Raw genomic sequence first — 12,099 nt, 5'->3', positions numbered from 1 at the left:
GCAGGACTGCTTGGGCATGTAGTGTTCAGAACTTTCACCGTGCATCCATGTGTCAGATTTATTTGACCAACATTTACAGGTAGGACTGTGACCCAGACAGGCCCACCTGCTCCATTTTTATTCATAGAAGAAGATCCACCAGGTTAAAATGCTAAATGCTAGTTGTACTAACAAATCTGCTGCTAAAACATACAAGAAATCTCACAAAGTCCAAAAAGTGATCAGGATCTTCACTCAACCAGCAGCCCGACCACCAGAGGTGGGCAGGCTACCCAAAAACTGCACTCAAATAAGAGTAGGAATACTTCAGCATATAAGAATTTAAAGTTCCAGAGGTTTAGTTTGTTTTATAAGCAAATCATAATCAGACATTAATCAGAAAGAGATAAGGTCAGGTGTTGTATTTGGTTTATTTCATTGATTTCATCTCTCGTTTTTATAAACCACAGTCAGGGAAGGCGTCTACAGTCACAGAGACAAACCTGATTGTTTTCACTTTTCTTTTCTTACTACTGTGTTAAAGTCTCATTGCCCCCCCCGCCAAAGTCTAAAATCTTAAAATAACTTTAGTTGAATGTGGTTCTGGTCTGTTGATGCCTGCTGAAGTGAACCAAACGGCGCTGAAGCGGTACGGTGCTGTGGTGGTCCGGACCACTGGCTCCAACTGGTGACTTTTACACGGAAAAGCAAACTTGCAGTCATGTAACGCAGGAGGAGCGGGGTAGCATCTGAGAGGGTGAGGCCGAGGCAAATATGAGCAAAAGGAAGCACTTAAAAACATAAATTACATGAAGAGAAACCGAAAAGTAACACTTAAAAAGAAGAAGCTAAGAAGGCAAAGCTGCGGCCCGGATGAAGAGGCACGTTGTTGGTGATAGGGCACGCGCAGAAAAAAACGAACGTCAGAGCTGTACCCTAAATGCACCACAGTGACACTCATCTCAAAAACACGTGAGTAACCTGAGCATCCTCACTGCTCTGAGGTCAGCTGTTTGAGGTGGGTTCTTTAGATTCCTGAGTGAAATCAAGGGTGCCGACTAAAGCACAGTGATGTTGAGATGAGCAGGCAGCTAACACCAAACACACCGCTAGTTCTCCAACACATGATCGTAGCAAAGGAAGCTGGAGCTGAAATTAATAAATAAGTTAATCTAAAATCCTGCCAGAGTGATTTTTCAGGACTGAAGCAAAGCTTGTTTTTAACTCTCTTCGGATGGTATTTGTTTATGTTGATCAGCAGTTTAGGCCGTGACAGGAAAAAAACATCTGATGTCCTTCCTGTCTCTGACGGAAGCAGAAGAACCTGCCTGATGCTCTGCTGGTGAAAACGATCAAACTAAAACTGAGTGTTTGTATTGCCGAGCTGCAGCAGGCGCAGCCTTATTGCTTTGGGTAAGTGAGCCAATCAGCCTCCAGGTGGGTGCCGCTGTGTTTTCTGGGAGGAGTTCCAGGTTTTTACTCGATTAAAAAAACAAAAACCCAGAACAGATAAATTAGTTTTAGTGCTGCAATAAAGAGGTGGAGGATTCTGACTATGTTTGGCACACCGGGGGCCCCACTGTGGGGCTCATCTGTGCTACAACAACACACACACACACAGAAAAATAATCCCTCTTAACGTCAGTCACACAACAACAAGCGCAGGCCATCGCTTCTGGTATTAAAGCTGCTTCTCTTTGCAGTGAATCTGCAACACATAAACACAAGGGTCCAGCGCAGGGAGGTGTGTGTGCGTGTGTTTGTGTGGGAAGGGAGGGGCTCAGTCCATGCGTCCTGTTTCGGTGTGTCTGTCTGAAGAGTGTGTGACCCCACTGTGGGCTTGTGTGGGTGTCGGGTCACAGTTCATTCAGGTAGTGATGCTCGCTGTGCAGCCAGGAGGAGCTGCAGGCATCCAGGGGTAGAACTTCTTTAAAATATAACCTCTTCTTCTTCTGCTAATTATATACACACAAACTCCTCAGCACAGCCAAGTCTACAATCATTAGCCTCATAATAAGAATATGAATGAACAATCATAATAATAACAATAATTATATATATATATATGTATGTATATATGTATAGAGACGTAGCATTGAGTTTTTGAGAGCAGCCATCACTTGAACATTCACGGTGGTGAATTGCATATGTACAAAAAAAAAACAAACAAACAAAAAAACCCAAAAGAAAACATCCTTTCCATCCCAGTGCGCGAGGCTCAGGGTCAGAAGGTGGAGGTCGGGGGAGAGGAGCTGTGCTGGTGTGTTATCTGAGCCTCTTCTCTGCTGAGTAGATGGACATGTAGTAGTCGTTGCTTCCCACAGCCAAGTGGGGCTGAAAGGAGACAGAAAGTAAGTTTCTTCATTTTACGTGATGTGCATGAGCAAATAGCAGAAAACAGCCTCGGAAGAAATTCAGAACTGCAAAACCCTCCCACCCCCCAAAAAATGTAATTTAATCGGATTCTAATTCATTAATTTTGTAAAGCCTGGAATAACCAGTGAGTCATTAGCTTGCAGTCAGGTTCAAAAACACTGAATGGAATAATTGTAAAACAGAAGGTAAACTTCAAACAGGGAACCTACACAAATTTCATTTAAAATTTGCATTATTACATCTTCAGATCAATTTGAGATAAGTGTAAGAATAATTTAGAGCAACATATGCTGTAAGCACATGCAGCAATAAAAATCCAAAGAGCAAAAATCCTCATTAAAAGACAGTTTTAGGGTCACTTGTGGAATTAAGTTTTTTAATAAGAAGTTCAGCATTAAAGGTTACAAAGAAGATGAGCCACAAAATTGGTTGTTTCAGATACATGATGGTGCAGCACAGAAAAGCTCCTGGTTCATGTTTTACCCAGTGTGGATGGAAAGCTAAACAGCTGATAGCACCGATCCTCTGTCCCATGAAGCCGTCGTAGTACTTTATATTGCTGATCACGTCGCCGTTGGCGTTGTAGACGGCTATGAACTGGTTCATCGATCCACTGCAGCCGCAACAGCAGAACAAACAAGGTTCTCAGGTTCAAAAGTGAATCACGGAATGGATGGTAATAAAGCCTTTTTTTAAGGGTGAACTTGTGTGACCGTATGAGGAAACTCACCAGGCGAAGAGGTTGGCCTGTGGGTGGATGTCCAAGGCCGTTAATCCCTTTACAGTCTGCAGCACATTTATCGAGTCTGGGGTCCGCGGTTCAAAGAACCGAACGTCTCCGTTGACACTGGGACAAGACGTGAGCGTCAGAACGGCCAAGGCAAACAGGGCTGAATAAAAGCCTCAGGGTTGTAGAGAGTTTACCTGACACTAATAATGTTTCCATCCGTCTCCTTCTGCAGGTGAGCTTTAACCACCCAGGCTCCGTGTTCCCTGTAGGTCATCACTCGACTGTGGAAACACCACAAGCTAACATTAGCCTGTATACCGTCTCACCAAAGAAAAAGTTGAAAAGTCAGGAAGAACACAGAAAGCTCACAACCTGACAGAAATTATGATGAAAACATTTTTTCCCTGAGGGATGCAAAGTTTATCTGAAGCAGACAGAAACTGATTCTTTTGCAAAAGTCACAAATCTTTTTCAAGTTTTTTTTTATGTTACAACCACAACCTTTAAATGATTTTTTGGTTATTTTTGTGTTATACCTACACAAAGTACTGTATACTGTGAAGAGAGCATAAATGATAAATGAATTACAATACTTTTAGAACCTCTTCTTCACACAAATACAGCTGCAAGTCTTTTGGGGGTATGCCTGTACAAGCTTTTTTGCTAAAGTTCAGTGAGAGCAGCGGTCAACATCAGTTTTCTGTCACCAAAAGATTTAGGTCTGGTCTTTGACTAGGCTTTGAGCTAAATCAGTAGGTTGCAGCTCAGGTTCAGCTCAGCAGTGAATGGACTGGTGTGCAGTAGTTGTGTCATTCTCTTTCCACGTTCAAATGATGAACTGAATAAACTCTGGGAGACGTTCTGAGCTTAGGATGGCTTCTGAAGATAACTGGTTGTCTTGCATCGTCTTCAATTAGGCACAGCTTTGTATTTGACTACCTTTACTTTTGGTCTATCTCTGTGAAGTGCTGCATGCTTCAAAGAATAGGGGGTTATGAAAAGCTCAAGTATTAAGATAAAAACTGAGCACCAAGCAATAAAGGGTTTCTTAATAATGCATCATGCAATACAGACAGGACACCACAGGATGGCAGTATGGCTTCAGGACTAAGGTAGCAAACTTCCAACTTCCTGTGAGCATGCATTTTGAAATGTGCCTCATCACGGCTTTGGGGCTGTGCAGAATCCAAATGACCTAATCCATGCAGTAAAACAAGTTATATGAATTATAGATTGCACAGGCACAGCATCTGAAATGTCTGACAATAGATACAGAGACCCCCATTAACTCAACAACGATAACAAAATGCTGACAAAAGCAAACACTAAACTAGTGAAACGACACCTCAAAGCTGAATTTTAGATTTCCCCCATTTCCCTTCAGCGCATCTCCTGCATGACCCAGGTGAGCTCGACTTCCGGCTCTCGCAGAGGGAGAAACAAAACTTCTGAGGTGTAGCTGCAGGCCTGAGGGGAACCATTACATTTACTTTCTTTCTTTAAAGATTTATGTGCCTTTCCACATTTTAGATGCTTTTTTTGTAGCCCACAGGGGCTGAAATTAAAATAATGTTTTACCAGCTGAGGGGGAGACACAGTGCCACCAAGGTCCATTAAAAGAAGTGACAACCCCAGAGGCAGATTTACAGCACTTTAAGTACAATAAATACAGATTAGAGAATAATGTAGGACTCAGAGGGAGTTAGTGTGGGCAAAAACCAGCACAACTCCTCTGCCTTAAATTAAAACAAAAGAGAGACAGTTTAAATGAAACAGGGCAGGGAAATTAAATCATAAATCCAAATAGAGCTTAATTGGACGAGGAAACAATGAGGTGAGAAGATGTGTGCAGGATCTGGTGAGAGGGTCTTTACCATTCGCTGGGGCCCATCCTGCGATCGAAGACGCGCACCGATCCGTCACCCAGACCCGCAACGATGAGCGAGCGCTGGGAGTCGCAGGACAGGCTGGTCACACAGCTGTCGGCTCCAGTCGGGATGTCCTGATTCACACACGCACACCCCCACACAAACGCACGCACACCCCCACACACACGCACACACACACACACACACACACACGCACAGCAACCCTTTAGTCGAGGTTTCAACAGGTAGCACTAATTTCACACTGACCTCTCCCTATGAATTCATCAATCATGCCCGACTCATTTGAAGTTGGACTCGATGTGCAGCCACAGGTCATTTGTACTTGTATGAAGTCCATCCATCATGACAATAATTAGCACGCTGAGGTTCATTAAATTAGTTAAATAAATGAAGCTAAACTAACATAGCGACTCTACATCAAGGTTGATTAGTTCACAGGCAGCGCTCCGATCAGTAAACTTTTAGTCAAAGTTTCCCTGTTTTCCCTCCAGACTAATTTAAAATCTCATTTTGAACTATAAAAACAAACTTTCACTTTGAGGTTATGGCAGATGTTTATAGAGGCCAGGAAACAAATTGCAATGTAACAATGTAAAATGACATGAGGAAGAAGAAGAAGAATGCAGGACAGAAGAAAAGATGGAAGGAGAGAAGAAAAGGATGGAAATGATCAAAAATGGAAGGAGACAAAAAAGAACGAGCAAGAAAAAAATATAATGATAAGAAAGGAAAGGAAATAAGGAATGATAAAAGGAAAGCTTGAATGACATAAGGATAAGACTAAAAGGAAGAAGGCTTTTATTATTATTATTATTATTATTATTATTATTATTATTATTATTATGTTCAAAGATTATTAGTCATAGCTGACTGGGGCTTAATTCTGAAATCTGGAATCTTTGTTTTACCTTTCTCTCTCTCTACCTATTTATCGGCTACAAATAAAGGTCACTTGTCCAAAAAACACCCCCTTCAAAAAACAAAAAACGAAAGGCAAGAAGGAAAAATAGGAGGAAAAGAGAAACAAAAGAACCAAGCCAAGATGAAACGACAAGAAGGAAGGAAACAAATGATGTTGGAAGGAAGAACGGATGTAACAAAGAAAGTGGGGAATGAATAACAGAAAGTAGAATGGAAGGATACAAGAAAAAAAAGAAGGAATGATGCAAGAAAGAAAATGAGAAATGTAATAAAGAACAAACATCAGGAAAGAGAAGTGTTTGTTTTAAGTACCTGGACCTTCATCTCCCTGTCTGTGTCCCAGATCCGAATGACTCTCACGTCTCCCGACGTCATGAGCAAACCAGTTTCCTGTTCCCAGTCCACGACCATCCCAGCTCCTAAAACACATCGATGAGACGTCAGTCAAAAAGTGAGTCATAAACACAACAGAGGCCCGAAATAGCCCACAGCAGGACTGTTCACCGTTATTACACAAGCATAAGGTGGGCTTTTAATCACAATTACAGAAGAAAAGCATGAAAAATTTGATTACTAAAAATAATTGGCCTACAATCTGTGAAGTGCTGCTTCAATTTATAGTTTTTAAGCGCTTAATTCAATTTAAACTGGACTTGCGCTCACACACAGCTGTTTAACACAAAACAGCATGTGTTCACTCCCCAAAACACAACCAGCGCAATCTGTTGGAGATTTCAGGAGGCTCTCGCTGCCACATGTTGCAAGTCAAATGAAGATTAGCTTCCTGCACCACTCTGTAACGAACACATACACCCACAACCATAAAAAAAAAGAAAAGAGAAAAACAGAAACACTGCTAGACGAGGACACAGCAGTAGTAAGAAAAAAAACAACAACATGTAATGCCAGGTTTGTACATAAGAAATAATTTATATTGTTTCATAAGAAAACAGTTTTTAAAAATAAATTTCTAAGTACGAACTTCACGCAGATGGACGAATGATGCAGCATTTGTATCTGCCCCGTCAAGATGACCGCTAATCTGAACCCGTCAGCAGATTCTGGCTTTGGCAACTCAAATAGCAATCGAGTGAGAAAGCGAGGCAGGAAGGAGCAGAAGACAGCGAGGCTCTACAAACGCTGGCAGGAGCCGCAAGAGGACAATCTGAAACGAGCTCTGCTGGCTCGCCAGCACAGTCCACGGGCCGCTAACTGCAGCACGGCGCATCGTCGTCGCTCCACGCTGCAACCATTCAGGTGTAAGCAGAACAAATTCTGCTGGAGCATTCGGGGAAGCTTCTGATTTACTTTATAGTAAATGTTCAGCTAAAAATGATCAGATGCCTTCACACAACTCTAAAAGAATCGTGGCACTTAATAAAAACTCCTCTAGAAAAATTATGTGGCGATGCTTCAGCTTGTATTCATAACTGGTGTTTTTCTACTGGAACGTTCTCCAGGAAGCAGGGTATTTTTCAACCGCTTGGTTTTCAAGTGGTTCAAGTCTTTCAATATGAATTGTATTGTCAAGGAGAAACCCACCAACAAAATTACAAAGTAGAGTGCACAAGAAAGTGTAAAGATCACTGATAAAAAGAATCTAAACAACAACATATAAAGAAGCAGCGAACAAATACGAACATTTTTAAAAAATGTAACCTGAAATGAGCCATAAACTTAAATTTTATCACCAGTCGAGACCAGAAATAGAAAAAAATATCTCATAAAAAGTTTTACTCTTACTACTCTCTTTTGGCAAAGTATCAACTGCACAATGCAAATGAAACACTTGAGAAAATTAACATGTAGGTGGCAAGTAATAGAAGAGTTTGCCTGCAATACTTTTCTACAAAGCTTTAGATTTAGTGCTCCATTGCTCTAGGTCTGTCAAGAGTTCAGAGAATAAAAGCTAAAGTGACATATTCATACATGGTGGTTAATAATTCTGGAAAAAACGAGTGATTCCTTGTAAACAAACTGTTGTAAGGAAGCTACATCTTTATATAAATCATCTATTTTCAGTTGCACAGTGTTATCTTTGTTGCTTATTGCAGCTCTTCGTCTGCATTGCATGAAGCTTAAGTGACGGTTTTATTTTTTATTAAAGTGAGACATCCAGTTAAACTGCAGTGATTATTTTAACAGCAAAGGAAGAAGTTAGAAAACAACAGCGAATGCAGCACTTAACCTTATAGCGTGAGAAGATAAAAATGAAGAGACAGCATAATAACACTCTAATTTTACTCAGGTAAAATTGCAATAATTGATGTTTTCATCCAGTTTTCTTCTTTGTCCCACATTTTAAATGCAGGCAGAAGAAGGAAAGATCCATTGTTCCAACATTCAGCTCCACATGCTTCTGCTAGAAGCGGTGGCTTGACTGCTGAACTAAATATATCATGGCCCTGTATCATTGTTCTGCTGGCGTTGGATTGTCAGGAAAAACCCGAGCCCCCATGCGTCGGCGGCGGCTTCGACGCCCCAACTGTGACGTAACCCAGCCAGCTCGGGCATCACGCCGCCTGAAGCGTGGGCTCACGCGGAGCCGGCGGCATGCAGGGAAAAACACTTCACAAGACTGAGGTTGGGAGAAGAGACCAGGCATTCCCTTTGAAGCCGACAGCTTGGATGTGAGCGGAGCCGAGATGGGGAGGAGAGGGAAAGGCTGCCCAACACACAGAGCCGTGTGCACTATCACCGAACTGTGATTTAGGCGGTTATATCTTATCGCTCTAATCTCATTATCTTCTCCTGTGAGGAGAAATCCTCTTGAGGTTTACTGAGAGAAAACCCTTCAAAACCAAGTATGTATTGCAAGGCAAACACATGTTTGAGGTATTTCGACTTTGTTTTTTTCTTAAAATGTGCAAAAGAAATAACAGGAAAATGAGAAAAAAGATAAGACTATTCTGTGTCTTTATCTTCTCATTACAGCATGGAATCATTCATCCTCTTATCTATCAAATTCTCTCTTTGTTTCTGGCTTAACGCAATTATTTGGTTATAAAAACGGCTCTCACAAAAAACAGAAATCATCAAAGCGCTGCATACTGAACCATATTTGTCGAAGCAGATCAACGAGTGCAATATCATAATCACAAAGAGCTGCTTCATCGTAATATTTGGTCAGCTATAATGTCTCAGGTTGAAAATATGTTTGAGCAGCTGGGTGGATGTTTTTAGTGTTTTATGCACCAAAAACATTTGCTATAGATTGTTGCGATCAAGGTGACTGAATTCAATAAGAGTTGGGTTGATCGCTGTGAATAAACTAACATTGCAAAATTCAATCAAAACCTCACAATTTCATGTTACGTTAATTTTGCAGAGCTCTAATATAAACCAACAGAGGTCTGTTTTTGACGATAGAGTCCTTGACACCAAGCATTCTTAAATGCGTCAAAAGTTAAAATTGTGATGACATTTGACCTTTTCTCATCATTTATTCGTATTTAACTACTTTTTTTTTGCAAGTTAAAGCACCTGAAATCAATATGTCAGTCCAAGGTAATGTATTCTGAACATTAGCTTTACTTTGGAGATAAATCCAGTCAACTCCCTCTTCCTCTGCCTGAGCTGCTACTTCTCCTCAAACTGTTTCTTTCTTCTCCAAAAACTATCCCTTGTCAATCCCCACTTTAGGAAGCCAAAGCCTTGTTGACTCCAGCAGAAAACATTTAGTTTTAGATTCAGAGGTTAAAACCAGAAGATCCACAACTTTACACCAGATGCTCTTAGTTCCTGCTTCCCCTCAGTGCTCAGCAGCTCAAACCAGAAGAAAACTCTGCCTTAGAGGAACCCTCTGAGAGCCACAAGAGGCCTTAGTTATCCACACACAAATCAATATGGACGTAGGGAAGCTGGAACCAAAGGAGTCAGCAGCTGGAGGTGAAGACTGCATCTTTAAACATGTAGAGATCACCTCTTCTTCTGCAGCTTTCAACCAGGGGAAAAGTTTCCATTATTAAGAGCTGGCTGAGTTGTGATGAAAAATATTATCACCAGCGTCACAGAGATAAAGAAGAATATTATGTGTTACATTATCTTTCTTTCTTTTGCAGAAATATCACACTTTAATTCAATTTTCTCTTCTAAGAAGTGGGGGCTTCCTCTGCTTTTTCATTCTGCACCATTTTCTCCAGCACTGGCCTTACTATCTCTGCAGCTCATGTTTCAGTTTTTTCTCTTTTATCTCCCTTCCATCCAGCTTTGAATACGCTCTCCCTTGTATTATTAGGAGCTTCTTTGTGCCTGTAATACATGATGACATCAGTCCGTGGGAGTTTTTTAATCTGCAGGGAGTCTTCCTCACTCTGACATTGGTTTTCCTCTAGGACCTCGGTCCTGCCACACGGGGGAGGCAAACAGCTTTATCCTGGTTGATTGACAAAAGACCTTTGAAACGACACCCTATAAATGTGGCCAGCATTAACAATTGTTGACCTAATTGTCATGGGGAGGAGGTTTCGCACATCATTTTAAATTATTCAGAACAGACCAAATCCCCGAATGCTTCACATTAACCTTACAACACCAGAAAAATCTCAGGAGAAGCAGAATTTGAGAAATAAGCAACAATATTAAAATTTCATTGATTTGGAATAAAGAGCTAAAAATTCTAATGATCAAAACGGATCAGTCAGAGGCTTGTGATCGCTTAAAAACCCTTAAACATCAGCAATAACATCGACACAGCAGGTGGTCATGAATTTTCAATCTTTGGGTAAATTTGAATAATCCCTCTGGATTACACCTTATGAAATATAAAATGCATCATTTGTATATCACATAACCAAAGATAATTTTGGAGCAGCAAAAACAGGAAAAACAGAAGTTTAAATTTCTGTTTTTCCTGTTATGTTGGAACATTAATAGTAATAAGTATCAACCATATTATTGTATTCCAGCCTTTTATTCCAATAGTGTAAAAAGTAGGGATGCACTGATACAAAAATTTGAGGCAAAATTTTTATGATATTAATATTGCTGTGATAGCTAATAACTAATATTTGCTGATCTAATAAATATTACATATATTTCATAATATTTTTTGACTACTCTAACTTTTAAATCAATTGGAAAAATAAAGATTTTGTTCATCTGCGCATTGTGAGAGGATGACTCACAGATTGGCAACACAATTGTCCGTGTGTGTGTGTCTGAACATTTATTATGAGATTGAAATGGTGCAAAAATGTCTTCAATTCTTGATATTTGATTTCAACTTTGCCAAAATTGTATGTTAGAAGGCATGCGCAGTTTTACATTAGCATATTCTTAATCATCCAGTCATAAAAAGCAAAAATAAAATAAGATTGGGGGGCGCATGCCTTCAGGGCTTTTCTAGATTTACCCAAACTATCTGTACTGTTCCCTTAAGCTCCTCACAAAACTCACAGGATGTAGATTTATTAGGGGTCCCAGAGCCCTGGTGTTAACAAGGCAGTGAGCAGCTCAGCTGAATGTGGAGCAGGACACAGCGTGCGCTGCAGCTGAAGGGAGCTGACCGTCCTATTTTTATTTAATGTAGCCAAAAGAAAAGGGTTACAATAAGAACCAGGACAGTGCAGTCTAAGTCCATCTGGGATTAAAAATCTTGCACCAGTTTTTGTTTTTGTCATTATTTTATTTTTTTTTTCTGTCACATCCTTTTTTTCAGCACAGACTTTAATTAGACCGACCTGTCAGTGCAGGGATGACAAGTCTTTGTGGTTCGCTCCATCCTGCTCAAATCTTAAGGAAAGTTTGTCACTTTTTCCTAATCAGAAAGTACTCCCAAGTCAACAAATTTAGTGACATTTTGCAGAGTTAAATCCTTGGTTTCTCTCTCCATTTCCACTATTTTATCTTCATCCTGTCCAAGTATTCACCCAGCTCCTTCCACAACCCCTCTGACTTCACCCATTCTTCCCTTGAAACTCATCTTCCTCTTGTTATTTTTATTTTGACTCTACACCTCTGGTGACAACCTTTTGCTTCCAACCGCAGCGGCAGGAATAAATTCCCCAAGCTAAAGACCCTCCTGAATTTTCACTGGAGTTTAACAGGCTGGCCCCTGCAGCGTCACAGACTGGGGAGCTCAACGTTATTAAAAATATCACAGCACCCACACACTCCAATTAAACAGCGGAACCCCAGGGATAAACGTAAATGAGTCACTTTTATACAAGAAAGCGGCGACATGAGATGAATACGAATGCAGAA

At 40.7% G+C, this 12,099-nt stretch overlaps 1 protein-coding gene across 4 annotated transcripts in view; it reads right to left on the bottom strand.

The window, feature by feature from the left end:
- Positions 1 to 391: 391 nt before the first annotated feature.
- rptor (regulatory associated protein of MTOR, complex 1) overlaps positions 392 to 12,099 on the bottom strand; it is a 141,255-nt gene continuing 129,547 nt past the window's right edge. For all 4 annotated transcript variants that reach the window (XM_055041000.1, XM_055041002.1, XM_055041001.1 and 1 more), the window contains 6 exons: positions 6,208 to 6,314; positions 4,960 to 5,087; positions 3,280 to 3,366; positions 3,086 to 3,202; positions 2,839 to 2,968; positions 392 to 2,313 (listed from right to left, as the gene is read on the bottom strand). In XM_055041000.1, coding sequence (XP_054896975.1) covers positions 2,245 to 2,313; positions 2,839 to 2,968; positions 3,086 to 3,202; positions 3,280 to 3,366; positions 4,960 to 5,087; positions 6,208 to 6,314 — 638 coding nt within the window. In that variant the 3' untranslated portion in view covers positions 392 to 2,244. The remainder of the gene's footprint in view (positions 2,314 to 2,838; positions 2,969 to 3,085; positions 3,203 to 3,279; positions 3,367 to 4,959; positions 5,088 to 6,207; positions 6,315 to 12,099) is intronic.

Source organism: Poeciliopsis prolifica, unplaced genomic scaffold (assembly GCF_027474105.1).
Source record: "Poeciliopsis prolifica strain line A6 unplaced genomic scaffold, Auburn_PproV2 SCAFFOLD016, whole genome shotgun sequence".
Classification (NCBI taxonomy): Eukaryota; Metazoa; Chordata; class Actinopteri; order Cyprinodontiformes; family Poeciliidae; genus Poeciliopsis; species Poeciliopsis prolifica.
The sequence above is the reverse complement of the archived record's forward strand: the minus strand, read 5'-3'. Positions and strand labels throughout refer to the sequence as shown.